Below are 22,465 nucleotides of genomic sequence, written 5' to 3' on the forward strand. Positions count from 1 at the left end.
GATTTGCTTGTCTCCAAATGACTTACCAAACTTAAAAGCACAAGTTTGTTTGTTTGTTTGTTTGTTTATTTAAATTAATACGCTGCTTGATTTAAAAAAAAAAAACCCTCGAAGTAGTTATATTGCATATTACACCGCAAAACAAAATTAAAAATAGATGCCCCTCATAACAGCCACAGGATGCGTTGGCTGCACACTAATAATAAACAATATCATATTAATCAGAAACCTGGTGGGAAAGGTAAGTCTTTATCTGACTCCAAATGTAAATGAAGGCACTAGGTGGACTTCACTGGGGAGTGCATTCCACAGATAGAGAGCCACAACTGAAAACAAGGCCTCTCCCATGTCACTTTCCCTCAGAGGAGGGACCTGGAAAATCACCTCAGCAAAGATCTAAGGATCTGGGAAGGGCATTTCAGAAGATACTGGAGTTCTGAGCTGAAAGATCTTTAAAAGTCGAAACAAGCCCAGATGCATACAAGCAGCCACTGTACAGTGGAACCTCAGTTGTCAAACGTAATCCGTTCCAGAAGACTGTTCAACTTCCAAAACTTTTGACAACCAACGCACAATTGCCGGTTGGCAAAATCCATTGGGGGGGAAATGGAGACACGGGCCTCAGAAGCCGTTCAAATTCTAAGACGCATTCGACAACAGAAGCATTCACTTCCGGGTTATCAGCATTCGAAAGCCAAAGCGTTCGATTTCTGAAGTGTTCGACAACCAAGGTTCCACTGTAGTTGGAACAGGATTTGTGTTATATCACCTGTTGACTTTGAAACAGCCAGCCAGCCACATTCCACATTAACTGAGGCTTCCGAACCTGTCAGGGAACTGCCATCGGCTCAGGGGCGAGAGGGGAAAGGCTGGATGGATTACAGAGAGCCCCCAAAGATTGTGGGAAGCAGCACCTCCTCAGCAGAGGAGAGTAACCACGCCTCCAGTGGAGAGGAGCTTCAGGGCTCGGAGGAGGCGAGGTGGTGCCAGGACACTTGCCTGAGCAAAGCGGGGAGGAGAGAGGTCCTCCGTTACCCACGCCCTCCCTGCGCAGTAGGCTTCCGCGCCGAGAGGGGAGGCGCAGATTGGGCGTCAAGAAACTACTCTGCTGGGGAAGGTTTAAGGACCGCCCACTCACAGATTCTGCCAGTGAATGAGCCAGCCACGGAATAGTGGCGCTCCACATGGTGAAGGGTTTTTGGCACCTATAATGAGGCTTTACAGCCGACCAGGGAGGCATTTGCCTGATTGCTCTCGAGTAACCCCCTGATATCCTTATAGAACCATTTCCAAACGTAGCCCACAGAAAGCACGTCTGAGGTCACTGAAGCATAGATTACTGAAGCCAAGTTATCCCTGTCCAGATAATGTTGTGGTTGGGCCACCAGTCTAAGCTGATAGAAGATACTCGGCACGACTGCGAGTACACGCAGCGCAAATGACAGCAATGGATCCAGGAAAAAAACTAGAAACTACTTACAAAACTAGTGCAACAATTTGGAGAAAATCTCAAGAATATAAAAAGAACATGGATTCTGACAAATGCCAAGAATTAGTCAGCACATTTCTTCATTCGTGACTTTCTATATATAATTCCTGTATATATAATTCGCTTCTGACCCGATGTTATCATTGCTCTTTCTCTTTTTGCTCTTCTCCTACTTTCACATTGCTCTCAGATTCTGTCTGATAACAGTTATTACAGAACTACAGTGAACTCTGATTATTAACAATCCTGGCAACCGGAAAGCAAAGTTTCTTTTAAAAGAGAGAGCATTCAGCTGAGCACCCGCAAGATTACCACTGAGTGGAAGCATTCTCCTTTCATTTCACCTTTTGCCACATCGCTCAGCTAAAAACAGTGGGGAAGGGGTGATATCAGGTATCCCACATCCCCCACAAGGCCATTCCTAATTCTAAAAGGTCCAAAGATGACTTTATTTATTAGACAATTTAAGTGACTATTGCTGGAAACTTTATTTTAAACCAGCGTGATTTGGTCACTGGAGAGCCTGAGGAAATTACTGAGCTTCAGATAGCATTTGATACATGCTTTGTTGTTATGAACAGCAGGATTACAGCGAAGAGAAAATGGATTGCCAAACGAAGATGGTAGGTTCCCACAGAAACCTCACATTATCCACTTACTGCCGGCTAGTAACGAATAGGCAAGCGGAAACAACATTTTGTGTTGGATGCCTAAGCTAATGTGCTTGGAGCCACTGGATCATCACCCATATTGTACCGCGGATGGAAGGAAGCTTAAGAATATCAGCATGAAACAGAGCATGAAACGAGGGCCGATCACTTTCTGAAGTCCCTCCAGTCTTTGTTGTTGTTGTTGTTTAGTTGTTTAGTCATGTCCGACTCTTCGTGACCCCATGGACAAGAGCACGCCAGGCACTCCTGTCTCCCACTGTGTGCTGCAGTTTGGTCAAACTCATGCTGGTAGCTTCGAGAACACTATCCAACCATCTCATCCTCTGTCGTCCCCTTCTCCTTGTGCCCTCCATCTTTCCCAACATCAGTGTCTTTTCCAGGGAGTCTTCTCTTCTCATGAGGTGGCCAAAGTATTGGAGTACAAGGATGGGGACCAAGCCTCCAATCTTGGTCCCCATCAAATAAGGAGGAAGAAATTTGTAATCGGTTTACTCAACAACACAGCTATTTTCAAAATATTCTTTGTTTCAGATTCTACATAGAATTATGCTTCAAGTCAAATGTATAATTGACATGTTTAATAAACTGATGGACAGCTGTCAGGATGCAGTCAGTGGCTCCCAGCTGGTTGCCCAGGAAAGTATAAAGACAAGGAAAAGTTTATTACAGTCCCTTTTTATTTCAGTCTTTACAGAAAAAGGCTATAGAACCCAGCCTCTTGGATAATGGCGTTGTCCCAAGTGAATCTCCACACCCCTTCTCTCCCACTTCCTCATTCATCATTCTCATCGCCTCCTCTATGGGTGCCTTTAAGTGCCCTCTGTCTTTGAGCTCTTTGCTCTCCTACTTTTAAGGCTCACCGGGTTCTGGGAGATGGAGGGTCTGGAATGCTTTCTAATGACAACGTGTCAGCCGGGTGCTGCTCTGCCTCTCCCATGATTTCCCGACTTTCCCCCTCATCTGCCTCTGAGCTGTGACCTCCCTCAAACCCCTGTTGTAAATCTATACTGTCTTCTTCCTCCTCCTTGGAAGGGTCAGGCTGGCGAGATGGTCTCCACCATTCCTCCTGTGCCGAGTCCCCGACAGCAACTCAATGAAGGCAAGACACCTTGGTGGCAGTCAAATCCCAAGCTCAGCTGGGGAAATTAGTATGCCAACTCCAGTGCTCATATAACATACTTTTCCTTCTAAGACGTGGTTCTGGAATAAGAGGGATTTGGACCCAGCACAACCAAAATCTCCCCTGATCTGTGCCCAGCATGTCCCCAGGATGTCCTCATTTGCCATCACTGCCAACAGAAGAGGGGGGGCAATGGTGGTGAACCACTGGGAGAAGGGGCTTCTGAGAGTGGATCTCCCTCTCAACCCTGTGGTCCCTGGGGAGCCCTCCTGAGATCAATCATGTGTGCCATGAATGTTAATCATATGTTATTTGTTTATTATATTTCACTTACAATGCAGAATACAAAAAAAGCTTATTTTAAAAGTTTTTTCATCATCATCATCATCATCATTTTTAAATTATTTCTACCCCGCCCATCTGGCTGAGTTTCCCCAGCCACTCTTGACAACAAATATTCCCCAAATTAAATGGTTCTGGAAAAATGTGATGGCCGCCCTTTGGTCCCTTTCATTGACTGTTGCATTGGCCAATCTTTCTTGGAAAGGAGACAGTGGAGAGATATTTGCTGCAAAAGCTGTGGTCCATGTGCTGAGAGCCTGTGTCTCTGCCACTAGGAAGGGCCGGTTTGAGACACGTGGAAACTGTTCCTCTCCTTCTGGAGCAACTAATATCATAGACCAAGAGAAGGATCTTCCTCCCAAAGGATTTGGAAACCCCCCCTCCTCCCCCTAAGAAAATAGGGGAAGAAAGTTGTTTTTATCCATATGCAAATTTAATCAGCAGATTGGTTGATGACTTCATTAAAATTTCTTTAATCGAGCTGCAATCCTACTTATAAAAACCTGTGCATTTAGATAACTAAATAATGTCAAAGATGGGGTAGTTATGAAACGTTTTGCCATTTAATCCTGTGAAAATTGTGACCCACAGTCCCTTTTCCCCAGGTCAGAGAGGAGGCTGGAGCAAAGTCCTTCCCATCTGTGCAAAGTACATTCTGGACCCACTCACGTATGTTCCTATTTTTGTAATACAGATACCGCTTCCTTGCCCAAGAATAGTTTCTTTGCAATTTACAATATTATCCGATAATACAGCTGTGCTGTACCCCAAGCAAGAGCAAGTCAATATCACCTTGCAAAAGGTGATATTGCATAAGGAATGCAGAATTAACAGAGGGAATTCCCTACCAACAGATGTGGCAAAAAAAACACCCACTAGTTTAGATAGCCAGGGATTTCTCTAATTCTTTTAAAAAGCTACCTGACAAATTTGTGCAAAACTCAGAACTTGAACCTGACATGCAACTTGAAACTGAAACTGTTAAATTACTTTTCTTTCCATCACAGTTCCGATGCATCAACAGAAACTATAAATGCAAGCAACATAATTCTTTATTTTTGCCTGTGCCAGACAAGGCTGCAAGGATGGAAAGTTATTCCCAGAGAGATTGTGTTCCCCAAATGCTATATTTCACAGAGCTGCATCCTGATCCCAAATCTTGCCGTTTCCCAGAGAAAAAAAGGGTATGAAACATTAAGGCATAAATATGAAATATGTGTCCACTTCTTCTACCCCTTGATCACATCAGCAACAGCTGGAAAAGAGGCTTCATCAAATGGAAGGAAACATCTGTCAAATAATTACAGGTCAACCTTTTCCTTTTATTGCTCTACAAGTCAGTCTTAAGAGATCCAGCCATAACTCTTGTTTCAGTGTTTCTGTTTCATATAAAGATGGGCCTTTTCCCTGCCCTTGGTTACTCTTTACCACATCAGGTCAGGTAGTTGTCATAGTTGTTGTCACTGATGTGTCTGGTACAACTTCTGTCCCTCTAGGGCAGATGTGCTGGACTTTTGGCTGATGCTGAACTGAAACTCCTATCAGGCCCAGCAAGCATGGCCAAGAGCAAGGGATGGTGGGAGCTGTAGTTCAGAAATATCTGTAGGGGCAAAGGTGCCCTACACCTGCTCTGTTAAGTGCAATTGTTTATTTGACACTGAAATGGTGAATGCCTGGATGTGTATTGCTAACATTGGGGATTTTCCATGGCAGCACACTAAGTGCTCTCTGAGCTCTAATTGAGTTATTGATTAAATGAAAAAGTTCTCTGCTCCAGCTCTTGAGTGTTTAACCTTAGATCACATGATTGAAGCATTCAATTGCAAATCACCCTCTTGAAGGGAGCTCAGTGTTCCTTTTTCTCTGGAGCCTCAGAGACGACAAAGGATGTAATAATGGCTTTCCAAGAGCTGCATAAGCCTTAGGCAGGATGCAAGCTAACACAGGCTGGAATGGCAGAGACATAGTTTTTATTTCTGGAAGAAGTAAAGCTATTTCTTATAGGATGCTGAGCCTGAGATGAACATGCACAAGATATTGTATGGAATTATTTGGATGAATCTTTGATGTTCTGTTTTGAAGAAAGTCCTGCAAGTAAAGTTTTGAACAATACTTATGGGTTTGGAACAATGTATTGTTCCAAAGAGAGTTTCCCTGCTGGATTCTTTTTCAGGATTGACTTTTAGTGACTTGCATTTTTACTGCAACCACTAACCCTGATAACAACATTCAAACTCCATTGTTGGGAGTCAGCATGCCTCTGAATACCAATTGCTGAGAATCACAAGTGGGGAGAATGCTGTTGCGCTCATGTTCTGCTTGCAAGCTCCCTATAGGAGAGAAGGATGCTGGAACAGATGATCCAGCAAGCTCTTCTTATGCTCTTATGCTCAAAGCTTGCACAATTTTTATTTTTATTTTTTTTAGAAATAAAGCTTAAAGGGGCAGCCCAGTGAGGACTGAGTGTGCCCAATAGTGATAGAATGCGGAAATATTGTTTGCGAAGGGGAATGTAATAGTGGGGCTGGAATCCTGAACAGGGTGCACTCCACACTGCAATGTTTTGTCGCACCTCCCTTGAAACATTTATAAACATCTGCATTTTTATGGGATTTGTAAAGAGCACATCACAGGGTATCCCTGAAAACATGCCACCACCACTTTTAGCATTGTTCTGAACTCAAAACATGATGAGGATAGCAAAGCGGCGTTTCTCCACACACACACACACACACACACATACCAGAACCAGCTGCCCCAATTAACACTTGATGCCCAGTGCCATTCAAACAACACTGTATTTGATCATCTTCCAATTGGGGAGGAGGGTGGGAGAAATGATTGGAGAGGAAAGCAGCTGTTCACTATCTCTTGGCACAAAAACTGCATCGCTGCTGAACTGAGAAAGCAAGAAAGGCTATCCTATTCTAGAGGACACCGCTTTTTCATACTGCTTGGTCAGTGTTAACAAATGGTAATCTTGCTGATGCTAAATCCACCATCAGCAACTAATTTCAACATGAGTTTACATTTTGAACTGAGCAAGGACTATAGAGCCAGCCCCATTGGCTCTGTATTCTCAATGCCTTCTATCTATCTACATGCAAGTGCATGCAGAAAGCACCACACTACACATTTAAAGTTTTGAATTATGGTGTTGGAGGAGACTCTTGAGAGTCCCATGGACTGCAAGAAGATCAAACCTATCCATTCTGAAGGAAATCAGCCCTGAGTGCTCACTGGAAGGACAGGTCGTGAAGCTGAGGCTCCAATACTTTGGCCACCTCATGAGAAGAGAAGACTCCCTGGAAAAGACCCTGATGTTGGGAAAGATGGAGGGCACAAGGAGAAGGGGACGACAGAGGATGAGATGGTTGGACGGTGTTCTCGAAGCTACCAGCATGAGTTTGACCAAACTGCGGGAGGCAGTGGAAGACAGGAGTGCCTGGCGTGCTCTGGTCCATGGGGTCACGAAGAGTTGGACAGGACTAAACGACTAAACAACAACAACACCGCCACACATTTAAAGTGTGTTACTTCCTCCAAAGAACCCCGGGAACAGTACTTTCCCCCTCAAAGAGCTACAATTCCCAGTACCCTTCACAAACTACAGTTCCCGAGATTCTTTGGGGGAAAGTCACGTACTTCAAATATCTGCTGTGTGTGCTTTTAATGTACGGTGTGGCTTCCACACACCCCTCTCCACCCTACTTTAAGGGAAATGATTGTGTTACAGTACTATTAGTCAGAAAAATTTGGTTGGGTTGGGTTTGCATTGCAAACTAAAGAACCTAGTTCAGAATCTAAACTGCAAAATGTAGTATTTGGGTATATGAAAGCATCTGGAATATTTCTGCACCAGTCTTCCAGGATTTGGGGTATTGTGGTGTTTCGGCAGGACTTTTATCTCTGGACTCTTGCCTCAGCAGAACCTCCTAGTGTTTTTTTTAAAAGTAGAAAGCTTTCATATGGCACTTTGCTAAACATAATTTGCTGCTTTTTTGGATCTCTATTTGGGCACAAATTTGTGGTGCCTCTGCCAGAAGGATGCAGCCAAGCATCTAAGAAACAGATGGTATAATTAGTGGTCAGTGTACTTGATTCTTAGGCCGTACTCCTGCAAGCTGCTCCCTTTCTCTCCAATGTTCCCTTGGAATCATAGAATTGTAAACTTGAAAGGGACTCCGAGGGTCATCTAGTCCAACCCCCTGCAATGCAGGAATCTCAACTAGAGGTGGCAGCTGTAGCTCAAGAGAAGGCCAGCATGTAGGAAAGAAGTCCTAGAGCTGAGTGCCTGAGACAGAAACGGTGCAATATCCTACCTTGCAATGGGCAAGGACAGTGTGCTGTAGCACAGAAGCCCCCAAGTGGAATCCCAGCAGTGGCGGAGCTTCACTGGGGGGGTGGAGAGCAGGTGGGGGAGGGGCTGGTGCATGTACCAGGGGCGTGGCATGGTGCCCCAGGGGCGTGGCGTGCCTCCTGGGGGCATGGTGCCCAGCATGGGGGGGCAGCCACGATGGAAACCCCCCGGGATGGCACTGCCAGGGGTGGTGCACTCCTCTTCCTCCGCCTGTGAATCCCAGATATCTCCATTTAAAAGGATCAGGAAGCAGGAGATAAAAGGACACCTCTATTTTTTCTGTGCCCAAGACCCTAGGAAGCTGGTGACAGTCAGAGGAGACAACATAGCCTGAGCTGGGAAATGTCGCTAAGCAACTGTGTGGTGGGTCATTCCCCAAAAGGAGAGGAGGAGGAGGAGGAGGAGGAGGAGGAGGAGATGCAACATTTAGCAGACCAGCCATCATGTTGGTTGGATTTGAGCTTCCACCACCACCGATATCATTTCAAATGCCTTTTCCTGTCTATATATATTTACCTCCATATTGCAATGAATTAAATGGGGCACGAGGAGAAAGAATTTCAGGAAAGCCAGCATGGCATGTACAACGTGTGAGGTGGAAGAAGAGGGGGAGATTAGGGTTACCAGACGTCCCTGGTTCCCGGGGACAGTCTCCAGATTTGCAAATCTGTCCCCAGACAAATTCCGTCCCCAGATTTGCAAATCTGTCCCTGGGAAATGTGGCAGTGGCAGCCTCAGCAGCCCGGAGCCAGCCTGGTGGTGCAGTTGGCTCTGGCTGGCTTCAGGAGCTGCTCGCTGCCATGGCACCCGCCATTTTTCCTGTGCCAGGGCAGCGAGCAGCTCCTGGAGCCAGCCAGAGCCAACTGCGCTACCAGGTTGGCCCCTCCTGTGCCTTCCCTGATCTGTCAAAACAAAGGGGGGAAGGAGATCGGGGAAGGCTTGCAAGTCATGGGTGGGTGGCGCGCCATTGCTCAGTTTTTTAAAAAACTTTGCATTTATGTTTCACAGGGTGCGAAAGAAGGACTTTGCACCTTCATACAATATGCGTGTGTGCTTGGGCCCAGGGTCTTTTGCCTCGCCATCCCCACTACTGACTCCCTGTTGCTACTCAGCTTCCAAATTCATTGAAAACAATCTGGTAACCATAGGGGAGATGGGATTAAGTCTGCAGGCTGGGTCCTTGATTTCCACACAAATGTTCTGTGGAGGTCAAGGGGAAGCCATCAAGCATGAGCTAGGCACATGCGAGCACACACTCATTGTACACATGATGTTCCGGGGGTTTTCTCCAAACTCTACAGACTCAATCATCTGAGGGGTGGAGAGAGGACTCCCTGAGGAGAGAGTGGGAAAGTGGCATCGCACAGGCAGAAAATCCTGCACTAACAGGATTACTTCTTTGGATACAACCCAATGTCTTTTGGTGGCCCCCAGTCACATAGCTCCCAGTCGCATAACAGATTGAGGTTGAATCCTGACAAGACAGAAGTGCTGTTTTTGGGGGACAGGGGCAGGCGTGTGTGGGGGATTCCCTGGCCCTGAATGGGGTAACTGTACCCCTGAAGGACCAGGTGCGCAGCCTGGGAGTCATTTTAGACTCACAGCTGTCCATGGAGCGCAGGTAATTCTGTGTCCAGGGCAGCTGTTTACCAGCTCCATCTGGTACGCAGGCTGACACCCTACCTGCCCGCAGACTTGTCTCGCCCGAGTGGTGCATGCTCTAGTCATCTCCCGCTTGGACTACTGCAATGCGCTCTACGTGGGGCTACCTTTGAAGGTGACTGGGAGTGGGTGCCCGGACCACATAACACCAGTCCTGAGAGATCTGCATTGGCTCCCAGTACGTTTCCGAGCACGATTCAAAGTGTTGTTGCTGACCTTTAAAGCCCTAAACGGCCTCGGTCCTGTATACCTGAAGGAGTGTCTCAGCCCGGACACTGAGATCCAGCACCGAGGGCCTTCTGGCAGTTCCCTCATTACGAGAAGTGAGGTTACAGGGAACCAGGCAGAGGGCCTTCTCGGTAGTGGCGCCCCCCTGTGGAACGCCCTCTCTTCAGTTGTGAAGGAAATAAGCAGCTATCTTCTCTTTAAAAGACAGCTGAAGGCAGCCCTGTTTAGGGAAGTTTTTAACATTTAATGCTGTATTGTTTTTAACACTTGATTGGAAGCCGCCCAGAGTGGCTGGGGTATAAATAATAACTTATTATTATTTTATATTATTATAGCTCCCAGTCGCATAGCTCCCAGTTGCATGGCATTTCCATTAAATTAATGGTGATGTGGAGGTCAGGATGGGCAAGGGTATTTATAATGAAACAGTAGAAAGGGAGGGGCACAAACCAAAATAACCGAGATCTACCAAGAAAAGAAATGAAGAAAAAAGCCTACAAGGATTTAAAAACAGTATCTAGAGCATGGAGAAAGGAAAAGGCAACCTATACAGCGACAAACAATAAATCAAAGAAAGACTTACATAAACCACAAAAGATCTGATTATTTACACTGCAAGATTTATTAGCTCTCCGTGCTTTATAATGCTGCCCTTATGATATTCATATGTTTTCACTGAAATGTCAGGGTTTCTTTCTTGTTTTCTTGTTTTTATGTGAGAGAGGATTAATGGTCACATCAGCTCAGGAACCTTGCAATTTTGACAGCTTCAAAATGATACAGGATGAGACTTATTGCTTGGCAGATCTGAGGTCCCTTTTTGGAACACCAGGAGGAGAAATTACTAGTTCCGCTTGAGATGCTCTTTGCACTGCTACTGCAGAGAAACCATACTCTGTGCTGTTTCCAGATGCCACGTGCAGGAGAATCCATTGCTGCTATTCACAGGAGTAAGAATATTTATTGAAAAGACCAGGAATGTGTTTCAAAATGGGGCTGGAACTGTCCACATTTGGACAATTCTTTCTGATCTCACAACGAAGACATGGATGCCTCCTTCCAGTCATGTTCAATTGGTCATGTTCCCTATATAGCCCCTGCAAAAGGGGGGGGGGCAGGGCACAGATTAGGTTCCCCAAACACAATTGATTTACCTTCCTCCGTTTTTGAGTGGTACCACTCCGACCAGCTCCAAGAAAAGCTGGTTAGGAGAAAGCTGTACTAGGACCACAGAGATGTAGGATATTATCTACCAAGCCTTCCGGTCATTTCCTGTTTCCCTGCTAATTACCATAGCCTTGAGCAACATTCATGGGTAGCAAATCATGGAGAACAACAGACGGCGTAACCCACTCACAACCAGAGGGGAAAGAAAACACGCAAATCAATAAATATGCACGGACAACGCTTCCTGCAGAAACTTACCAAACTATTCCCTGAGCCCCAGAGCCGATTGGTTTTAAGTTCTGGTAGCGCTTGAGAACTGTGAAGGTCGAGTCACCCACTTCCACGCTGTAGAACTGGTTGTCAACTTTGCTTTTACTCATGTTGTAATATTTGGCAATATATGACACATCCACTTGTTTCCCGAATCCCTGTCGCAGAGACAAAGTGGGGAGGGGGGGGCAGCGGAGGAGAAGAAAGAAAACAGAATGCCAGTAAACTATCAGCATAGCAATGAGGCAAAACAGGCACCCAAGACTCTAAAATGTGACCTGCCCTGTCATTTCAAACTTGTTGTCAAAGAATTTCACATTGACAGCCAGCTTTCTTAATGACTTTCGTGTGATCTTTCTCAAACCTTATTTCAGATAAGAAATGGCCCTTCAGATCATATCAAGCCATCCAAAAAGACTAGAGGATTCAACATTGAAACCCAGAGGAAGTTTTGCCCCACTTTTAGCAGTCACAAAATATAATGGGATTATGTTTCTATTTTCCCAGTTCCCTTAATATATTCCTGTTTTAAAATATGTGTATTAGTCTGATAAATTAATATCCCATCCTTCTCCACATAAATGTTTCCAGGGTGACACACAAAATTAAAAGAACAAAATCAATCTGCAAAAATAATTATAACCAAGAACTGGAAAAGGAGTAATCTAATCCTTATTAGACTGGATTGAGAAAACATGGTCTGTTTTAACCATGATAAAATTAACTTACTTGAAGAGAACTCATATAAATCAGCCAAAGAGATTTATGAATAAACGAGCTGTTTTCATTATGTTTTGGAATGATAAATACCAAAGCAATATACAAACATATGATGCTTTTAATTTATGGTAATCTTATACAAATTATTTGCAAGCATTTCTGTATTGTACAATTAAAAAATAATAATAATAATAATAGCAAAGTGAGCTTCTTAAACACAGCAAGTAAGACAAGCTCAACAGCAGTTTTCAGCCGTGGGAAATAAGGTACAGTATTTGGTGCTGATATGAGCTGGGAAGCACATTCAAAAAGGAGAGCACCACAGCCGAGAAGCCCTCTCCCCAGTTGCCACCGGCTCCGTAACACTGGATGGTGATCCAGTGAAGATCTTGGTTTGCAAGTAGGCTGAAGAGGGGATAGGTAGTCCTTCAGGGGCCCTGGTCCCTGAGCTTTATAGTCCAGTCTAATATGTTCACACCTGAGTATCTCCTAGAACCAAAGGATGGACTTCTCTGTGGGGCAAACAAAGGAGTTGCTTTGATTCTCTTAGTTTTTCAGTTGTTATGCACAGAATGAAAACTATAATTAGAATCATAGAATTGTAGATTTGGAAGGGACCCTGAATCTAGCCCCCTGCAATACAGGAATATGCAGCTGTCCCAGATGGGGATCAAACCTACAACCTTGGTGTTATCAACACTACACTCTAGCCAACTGAGCAATCCAGGAACTCTCCAGCATGAACACACAGAAGCCCTAGGGCTGCTGTTTCTGGGGCTGGCCCTCTCCCTTTTCTCTGACCTAGCACCCTGACAATGCCAGGTGGCTGGAAGTAACCACCCTTTAAATTCTCCACATTGTCCCTCACTTACAGTCACTCTGGAGCATGGTGAGAAATTTAAAAGGTGTCTAGATATGGTGCAGATGACACCAAACTGGGAGGGGTGGCTAACACCCCAGAGGACAGGATCACACTTCAAAACGACCTTGACAGATTAGAGAACTGGGCCAAAACAAACAAGATGAACTTTAACAGGGAGAAATGTAAAGTATTGCACTTGGACAAAAAAAAAAGAGAGAGGCACAAATACAAGATGGGGGACACCTGGCTTGAGAGCAGTACATGTGAAAAGGATCTAGGAGTCTTGGTTGACCACAAACTTGACATGAGCCAACAGTGTGACGCGGCAGCTAAAAAAGCCAATGCAATTCTGGGCTGCATCAATAGGAGTATAGCATCTAGATCAAGGGAAGTAATAGTGCCACTGTATTCTGCTCTGGTCAGACCTCACCTGGAGTACTGTGTCCAGTTCTGGGCACCACAGTTCAAGAAGGACACTGACAAACTGGAACGTGTCCAGAGGAGGGCAACCAAAATGGTCAAAGGCCTGGAAACGAAGCCTTATGAGGAACGGCTAAGGGAGCTGGGCATGTTTAGCCTGGAGAAGAGGAGGTTAAGGGGTGATATGATAGCCATGTTCAAATATATAAAAGGATGTCACATAGAGGAGGGAGAAAGGTTGTTTTCTGCTGCTCCAGAGAAGCGGACACAGAGCAATGGATCCAAACTACAAGAAAGAAGATTCCACCTAAACATTAGGAAGAACTTCCTGACAGTAAGAGCTGTTCGACAGTGGAATTTGCTGCCAAGGAGTGTGGTGGAGTCTCCTTCTTTGGAGGTCTTTAAGCAGAGGCTTGACAACCATATGTCAGGAGTGCTCTGATGGTGTTTCCTGCTTGGCAGGGGGTTGGACTCGATGGCCCTTATGGTCTCTTCCAACTCTATGATTCTATGATATGATTCTATGATATTAGTGCCCAGCACTGCTGAGAACTAGACCATTGCAAGCAGGTAAGCATACCAGAGCCTATCAGATGTCAACTGTGTCCAGATCCCCCTCAAACCTGAAACCAAACCAGATATATGTGTGTATGCATACTTAAGAAGTCCATTTTCTGTCTCTCCTGGACCTCTCAGACTGTCCATTTCCCCAGTTCAGGATGGCTGGAACTTGGAAGAGAGGCCTTGCTCAAATGAAGCAGGTCAGACTGGGACCTTATGTAGAAACTGGACAGTCTACTCTTTCCTGCATGTCAGCCCAGCCCTGATCTGGCAGGTCCTTCCATGGACTTCCCTCTCCTCTCAGGTGGCCTCGCATGCAACTGGCCAAGCACTTTGGAAACTGCTGCCTGGTTCCTTCTTCCTGCTTGGTTCTGAGAGAAGGTCTGGAATGCAGAAAGCTGGTGTCCAGGTTCAACAGATCTTCGAGGATCTGGGGGAATCCAGCTCCCACTGTTCTACCTCTGAGGAGACCTCAGATTTGAGGTATGGGTAGGGCTGAACCAGTGCTTTCCCCCCCAAGAAAAATAGGCACTGGAACTCAACATGAATTTGTTACAGTAAGTCACTGGGCAACTTGGGGCAGTCCTGAACAGATGCCAGTTTGACAAGCGCTGTGTTCACAGAGGTGCTAAAAACTCCGGCAAGCTGTCTCCCTAGCTGGTTTAGGGGGCTGCCCCTGGTTCAAATAAATAAATAAGGTCAAATAAATGCATCCCTCCCCACCTGCCATTGTGTTGGTATTCTATTTCTTTACAGTCATACAGTTACAGACACTTCAGGTTGCGTTTTTTCGGGTTGCGGACCGCCAAAACCCAGAAGTACCAGAAAGGGTTACTTCCGAGTTTCGGCAATCGCGATTTGCGCGTGCGCAGAAGTGCCGAATTGCAACCTGCGTGTGCGCAGACGTGGGTTGCGAAGGCTGCGGGTTGCAAACGTGCATCCTGCACGGATGACATTCGCAACCCAAGCGCCCACTGTATATGCATTAGGAATGTTCAGTGTTCAACCAACTGTTTATTAAACAGCACAGAAACTACACACCAGCCGTGCTTTTCCCCTTGTCTCCTTCCCAAGACTCTGGCTTAGTATTCTTTAGGATAAAAGCAGTGCTGAGTAATGAAACAGAATGCAAACGGTAGCATATGGAGATGCCTGTCATTACACCCAGGGAGGGAGGGGCAGAGAGAAGAGGGGCTTCTGTCATTTGCAATAGTGCTTCAGGGGGCAAGGGGAGGGGGGCCACTCTACCCGCGACCAGACTGAGCGCAGCATGTTAATACATTCCTGGCTAATTGCCAAAATTAGCTTCCTCTTAATTACATTAGAGTTTCTGAATGTATTTATTTTTGCAAGCCACCCAGCAGGAATATGTATTTACAAGGGAGAGAAGGGAGGAGGGAGGGGGGTGGCGGGTGGAGAGGAACCATCCACGAATGCCAGGAGGACAAAAGAGGCCGAGAAAAAGCAAATTTGCAGAGCAAATTGAATCGTACTACTTTAATGCCCTGTGAGTTTTCCTCTATTGTTTTCCCGGAAAGCACCCAGAGCACCCTTTATTTGTGTTATCGGTACTATTAGCAGCAGTTGCAGGTTGGTGGGCAGCCAAAAGCGCATTCTGAGGCTGTGCCTTGCAGGTGCCAGGAGCCAGGTTGCCATCTGTTCATTATGGGCTGCTCATATTTGGGAAGCTTTGATCGTAATAAGGAGAGCTCTGCTTGCAGGCACGGTTTCTCTGTATTATCTCCTAGCTAGCTAATGAAATCTCAGAGACGCCGGTGGACTCGCTCCACCATGAAAGAGGTGTCAGACACCCGTTTGAGAGGCTGAGCTAAACCATGAGTCAATGCAGTATACTGTACTCTTTGATGGAAGGATCAAAGACAATGTATGATTCAAGGGCCACGTCCAGTCCAGAAAAGTCCTTCCTTCTCCCTGAGCAGTCCTGCACTGCCACATTATGGTGAATCTTATTTGGGGAAGGAGGAAGTTTTGCAGGGTCCTGGATAAGCCACCTGCCCTGATCTAGGCCAACAGCCTTCTGTAAGACACAGCCAATAACCTGCTCGTTCCCCGCCCTGCCTTGCTTTGATACAGATTAGTCTACTCGATCCATAATACAACATGATATAAGCAGAGAATCAATGCACTGAATGAAAGTTATGAGCAGATGGAAAGCTTTAAACATTTGAGCCAAGTGACATGGTGCACCAAGAAAGGAGGATAACTGTGCAACCCTAAGCCAAGATTCACCAGGATTGGAAGGTTTCGATTCAGCAGATCTTGGGCTTTCTCAGGATCTGTCCCTCACCTCAGTGGAGCTCAAGATATCCCCGACCCTGGCTCAACTAGAACTCAGCAAGTGGGATTTACACCGGTATAAGTCCTCAGAAAGGGGCATGGCAGGACAGGACAAAGTTACACCTGTTCCAAACCACTTTCATCTCAGTCATGTTACATAGCAAACCAGGAAAATTTAGCCTGCAAAAATGGTGGTGTAAGTCAAATTCCACCTGAAGAGAGTTTGGAATAGGGGTAGTTGACCCCAGTGTGATTTATATTGGTATAAGTTATACCAAGGGACGCAGGTGGCGCTGTGGGTTAAAGCCTCAGCGCCTAGGACTTGCCGATCGAAAGGTCAGCGGTTCGAATCCCTGCAGCGGGGTGCGCTCCCGTCGTTCGGTCCCAGCGCCTGCCAACCTAGCAGTTCGAAAGCACCTTCGGGTGCAAGTAGATAAATAGGGACCGCTTACCAGCAGGAAGGTAAACGGCGTTCCGTGTGCTGCGCTGGCTTGCCAGATGCAGCTTCGTCACGCTGGCCACGTGACCCGGAAGTGTCTGCGGACAGCGCTGGCTCCCGGCCTATAGAGTGAGATGAGTGCACAACCCTAGAGTCTGGCAAGACTGGCCCGTACGGGCAGGAGTACCTTTACCTTTACCTTTAAGTTATACCAGCTTTCCATAGTTAAGACTGCTCTGCAAGTCATGATGTCAGGAGCAAGCCAGCAATAAATCACACTGAGTTAGTAAAGTTAACTCTTTATTAGAAGCAGCAAGGTCTGCTCAGGAGTGCCAGGCCTAATGAGCACAGCAAATCTTCTTTGATAGGTCTTGCCCCTATGAAGCAGTTGCAGAGACCGAAGGTCCCTGCCTTCTCACAGCTGCCTATGTCTCCTCCTCTCCCGGGTCTTTCCCAAAGCAATCTGAAACTGCACCTACATGATGCTAACTTCTTCTCCACTCTCTTCATGCCTCTCCTGGTTCTGGGAGGAGGGGAGCTTGTCACAGCCGGAGGGAAAGACATCCATGACTCTGCACCAGCCTGGCTAATCTCTGCCTCTTGGCCCCCCTAGGCCTTGGCAAAGTTTGTTATTTTATCTGAATTGGGTCCATCTTTGATGGAGAAGGTAAAAGGTAAAGGTAAAGGGACCCTTGACCATTAGGTCCAGTCAACTCTGGGGTTGCGGCGCTCATCTCGCTTTATTGGCCGAGGGAGTCGGCGTACAGCTTCCGGGTCATGTGGCCAGTATGGCTAAGCCGCTTCTGGCGAACCAGAGCAGCGCACGGAAACGCCGTTTACCTTCCCGCCGGAGCGGTACCTATTTATCTACTTGCACTCTGATGTGCTTTCGAACTGCTAGGTTGGCAGGATGAGGGAGAAGGATGGGGTAGTAATAAATTACAAGTTTGCGCTCTCAACTGACAACGTTCAGAAAAGGACCTTCCATGTCAAGGAGGCTATTCCCATCACCCAATAACATCAGCCGTGTGGGAGAGTGAGTTACCCAAGGAAATAAATTGCTGTATCAATAATAATGAATGAGATACAGACAGCAAAGTATATCACACTAACCAGGCTATAGAAGTGATTAATAAGGATAATTATTCCGCAGCAACAGCAGTTGTTAAATAATTAAAACCACATAGTTGTGGTGATCTCTAACATTTCTGTCTTCCTAATGTGCTTTAGAGCCTAAATGAGAACTTTATTCATAAAGTTTAAGTCGGTGGAGGCCAACCTGTTTGGGAAATTGTGCCACCAGGTCGGTTGCTTTATCTGTATCTTGTCAATGGGGCTCTCACTGGGCGGCGTTGAAGAAGCCATTATCTCTCAGCCTAGCTTTCAAACTCTCACACACATGTACTCAAAAACACAGTTGCCTTTACACGATATTGTTGGGCCTGGAGCCTAGCTTTGTGGCAATCTACAGCTAGGATCTGTAGGGTCAAATGGGCCAGAGGCAGGAGATGTGGATAAAGACAGCCTGGACCAGATCAGAAAAACACGGACCAAGGTTAGGCAACAGAGACATAGACAATGGGCTGGTGGCTGGTTACTGAGTTGGATAGGTGAGAAGCAAAGGGCCAGTGGCAAGAATATACCAGTAGTAAAAAGCAGACCACAGGTCTTGTAACAGATGAAGTCAGGTCAGACCATCTGTATTGTTACCATCAGACAAGCCGCTCAGGCTGTACTCAGAAGCAGGACTTGCATTCAGTCAGGAGGGGCCCCTATTGGTCCCTTGAGACCCTTGGTCATGGCTGGAATGAAGAACCCATATGGGTGATGCAGCAACATGGCAGAGATTTGGCAAGTATTGCCTAAGCATGAAAGTTGTCCCAGTGTCATGGACTGGCTGGATGCTGAGGTACCATTATAGAAGGTACCAGCTGGGAAACCCACAAGGGAAGAAGGCTCATGACCAGGGGTTGGTGGTGATCAGAGGGAGAAAGGGGAGGAGACTGGGAGGAAGAGGTGTTGGAAGCTAACAGGGTTTCGTGAGCAGGAAGAGGCTGTGGCAAAGAGCAGTCCAGAAGCAGAGGCAGAAGCAGAGGCTGGAGAGGAGGGGGGACGAAAAGGCAGAGATGATGCAGGCTGCTGAAGAAACCCTGGTGTCTCCCCCTCCTGCTGAGACCAGCTTCCCTCCACCCTGGTCTCCCAGAACCCAGGGAGGTAGGAAGAGGGCAGAGCAAAGACAGACAAGGCAGAGAAGTCTCAGGTTCCTTGGGAAGGGCCTGGGCTAGGAGGAGACTTACAGAGCTGTGGGAAAGCGAGGACCTTCAGTCCTCATTGAGGCAAGACCTACCGGGAAGAGTTGCTGTGATCACTAAACCTGCACTGTTTTGTTTCTTTGAATAAAGAGTTAACTTCATTGATACCTTGTGAGTCACTGATGCTGTTTAGTCGTTTAGTCGTGTCCGACTCTTCGTGACCCCATGGACCAGAGCACGCCAGGCACTCCTGTCTTCCACTGCCTCAGGCAGTTTGGTCAGACTCATGTTTGTAGCTTCGAGAACACTGTCCAACCATCTCATCCTCTGTCGTCCCCTTCTCCTTGTGCCCCCCATCTTTCCCAACATCAGGGTCTTTTCCAGGGAGTCTTCTCTTCTCATGAGGTGGCCAAAGTATTGGAGCCTCAGCTTCAGGATCTGTCCTTCCAGTGAGCACTCAGGGCTGATTTCCTTAAGAATGGATACGTTTGATCTTCTTGCAGTCCATGGGACTCTCAAGAGTCTCCTCCAGCACCATAATTCAAAAGCATCAATTGAATTCAATTCAAAAGAGTCACTGATAACCTACTCCCAACTCCTGCCTTGGCATCTGGTCGCACAGAGAGTAAGGCATCTAGGCTCTGTTGCCTGATTGCCCTGACATCTTACAAGCATGAAGGTAGAATGTTGCATGTCCCATTGTCATGTACACCAAGAATGGAGGGAGCCTCTGCACTCTGCCCTCTGCACATAGAAAGCAGGCTTGCACCCTGAGGAGGGTGGGGGAGAATTACAAGTTCTTTGTTCACCATGTGACTCTTAATTTACCATAATATTTTTAATTGCTTCTTGGAAATCATATTCTCTGTTTGAACGGTCACATTTATTTGGGAGTTTCAAACACATCCTCTAAACGAGTTACCTATAATTAAGCGGAAATATCCTGCAGAGGATGGTCATTCTCAGGAGATAACGGCCACTCATAGCAGACAGAATGTACTCAAGCAAAACAAAGACCAAGTGACCTTGACAAGGTCAATTTAAACATTTTAATGGCTAACTTCACGGAGCATTGATGTTAAACTATTAAAAACATCAATGGTTTTTAGAGACCTTCCGCCCATTTTCATTGAATTGTCTCCATTTGTGGCTTGAGAGAATTGGTATACGTTACAAAGGAAGATTGTCAACATGACCAAAGATAAAGAATTGCTGAGAGAAGCAAATAGAAGAAGAAAAAGAAGAAGAAGAAGAAGCTTTATCCCTGTCTCAAAGAAATTGAGCTTCCTGTATGATTTAATGAGACAGAGATATACTGAAAGGCCTTGAGGCCACTTAAATAGTGGGCCCAATGGTCAAGAAGAAGAAGAAGAGTTTGGATTTGATATCCCGCCTTTCACTCCCTTTCAGGAGTCTCAAAGCGGCTAACAATCTCCTTTCCCTTCCTCCCCCACAACAAACACTCTGTGAGGTGAGTGGGGCTGAGAGACTTCAAAGAAGTGTGACTGGCCCAAGGTCACCCAGCAGCCGCATGTGGAGGAGCGGAGACGCGAACCCGGTTCCCCAGATTACGAGACTACCGCTCTTAACCACTACACTACACTGGCTCTCGTTTTCTGCACATACTGTAGACGAGGAAAGTGAGCGACAGATGGGGCTCATCAGCCTGAGAAGGTAGCCCATCTAGGAGAAGGAAAACACTAAACCTCTGACACTAAACCTCTGTTGCCTTCTGGGATATTTTCGGGAGAAGAAAAGGCTAAGCCGTAAACCCTACACAAATCCAGGGTGGAGTCCCTAAGACTGTTGAATGGAGCCTCCTTCCTGCAGCTAAGCTCATGCCAAACATATTAATCTGCTTTCCTTTGGACAACAACAGTGAGGCTGGGGGGGGGGGGGCGGGATGTCTTACCTTCTGGGCAACCCAGGAGCTTCATACACACTGCCCAGACTTGTGCTCTGGGGAAGTCACTTCAGTACGGCTGCTGCTGCTGCTTGTGTGAGTGTTGGAAAGACTGCTCCCTCCTCTGCCAACTCCATCCGGCCTAGGGGGCAGGACCTGCACTCACTGCCAGGGCCTCCATCAAGGCCTCCGGGAGACGGCTGCTGCTGCTGCTGCTTGTGTGAGTGTTGGGAGGACCGCTCCCTCTTCTGCCAACTCCATCCGGCCTAGGGGGCGGGGCCTGCACTCACCGCCACAGCATAAGAGGCCTGAGAGAGGCCCCCGGGACACGGCTGCTGCTGCTTGTGTGAGTGTTGGGAAGACTGCTCCCTCCTCTGCCAACTCCATCCGGCCTAGGGGGCAGGACCTGCACTCACTGCCAGGGCCTCCATCAAGGCCTCCGGGAGATGGCTGCTGCTGCTTGTGTGAGTGTTGGGAGGACCGCTCCCTCTTCTGCCAACTCCATCTGGCCTAGGGGCGGGGCCTGCACTCACCGTCACAGCATAAGAGGCCTGAGAGAGGCCTCCGGGACACGGCTGCTGTTGCTGCTTGTGTGAGTGTTGGGAAGACTGCTCCCTCCTCTGCCAACTCCATCCGGCCTAGGGGGCGGGGCCTGCACTACCACTACAGTTTAGAGGCCTGAGCAGCTACCGGCAGCAATGGACAAAATGGTTTTAAATGTTTTAATTGATTTTAATTTGCAGCACCTTAAATGGTGGTTGTTGTTTTTTATAATATTATATTATTTTATTATTTTATTTTTGCTTGGGGAGGGATAAGCATTTAGTCAGCGTTATTGTTTCTTGTTTTGTTTTGTTCTGTTCTGTTTTGTTTTATTATTATTATTATTATTATTATTATTATTATTATTATTATTATTCTGTTAAATTATTATATAATTTGTATTTTGCTTTTTAAGGGGTGGGGTCAGGGCTGCCTGGGAGTGGGTCCCAGCAAACAAAATGGCTGGGGCATGTTCCACAGGGGGGGATGCACTGGGACAACCGATCTCAGTGATCATGGGTAGGAGGAGGAGTTACGCTAAGACCAGACCATGTCATTACCAAGGAGGCAGGTTTAGTCGTTGTCTGAGGACTATCCCTGCCTCCAGGTCTGGTCCTGACTGGAATGATACTGGAATCAGCAAGGGAAACCCACATGACCTGAAAGTGTTGCTGTGCAATGCCAGGTCAATGATGAATAAAACCACTGCCATCCACGACCTGATTGTGGATGGAGGATTTGACCTGGCATGTGTGACAGAGACCTGGTTGGATGAAGCACATGGGCCTGTCCTTGCCGCTGCTTGCCCACCAGGTTTCTCTTACACACAGCAACCCAGGTCATGTGGGCGGGGAGGGGGGGTTGCAGTGATTTTTAGGAAGTCATTAGTCTGCACCAGGCGTCCTATTGGGAAGACCCAGTTCTCTGAGTGCATGTTCTGGAAGTTGGGCAATAGGGGCAGTACAGGATTCCTACTGGTGTACCGACCTCCCCGCTGCACCAAGGATTCCCTGCCCGAGCTGCTTCAGGTCGTGGCGGATATGCTCCTGGAGACACCTAGCTTGGTTGTCCTGGGGGATTTTAACATTCATGCCGACACGACCTTACAAGGGGCCGCTCGGGACTTCGTGGAAAGCATGGCCTCCATGGGGCTGTCCC

At 46.8% G+C, this 22,465-nt stretch overlaps 1 protein-coding gene across 10 annotated transcripts in view; it reads right to left on the reverse strand.

Annotated features, from left to right (window-relative positions):
- MAPK10 (mitogen-activated protein kinase 10) overlaps positions 1–22,465 on the reverse strand; it is a 240,606-nt gene that overhangs the window by 82,025 nt on the left and 136,116 nt on the right. For all 10 annotated transcript variants that reach the window (XM_028743644.2, XM_028743641.2, XM_028743639.2 and 7 more), the window contains one exon: positions 11,298–11,467. In XM_028743644.2, the coding sequence (XP_028599477.1) occupies positions 11,298–11,467 (170 nt within the window). The remainder of the gene's footprint in view (positions 1–11,297; positions 11,468–22,465) is intronic.

The sequence above is a fragment of the Podarcis muralis genome, chromosome 9 (assembly GCF_964188315.1).
Source record: "Podarcis muralis chromosome 9, rPodMur119.hap1.1, whole genome shotgun sequence".
Classification (NCBI taxonomy): Eukaryota; Metazoa; Chordata; class Lepidosauria; order Squamata; family Lacertidae; genus Podarcis; species Podarcis muralis.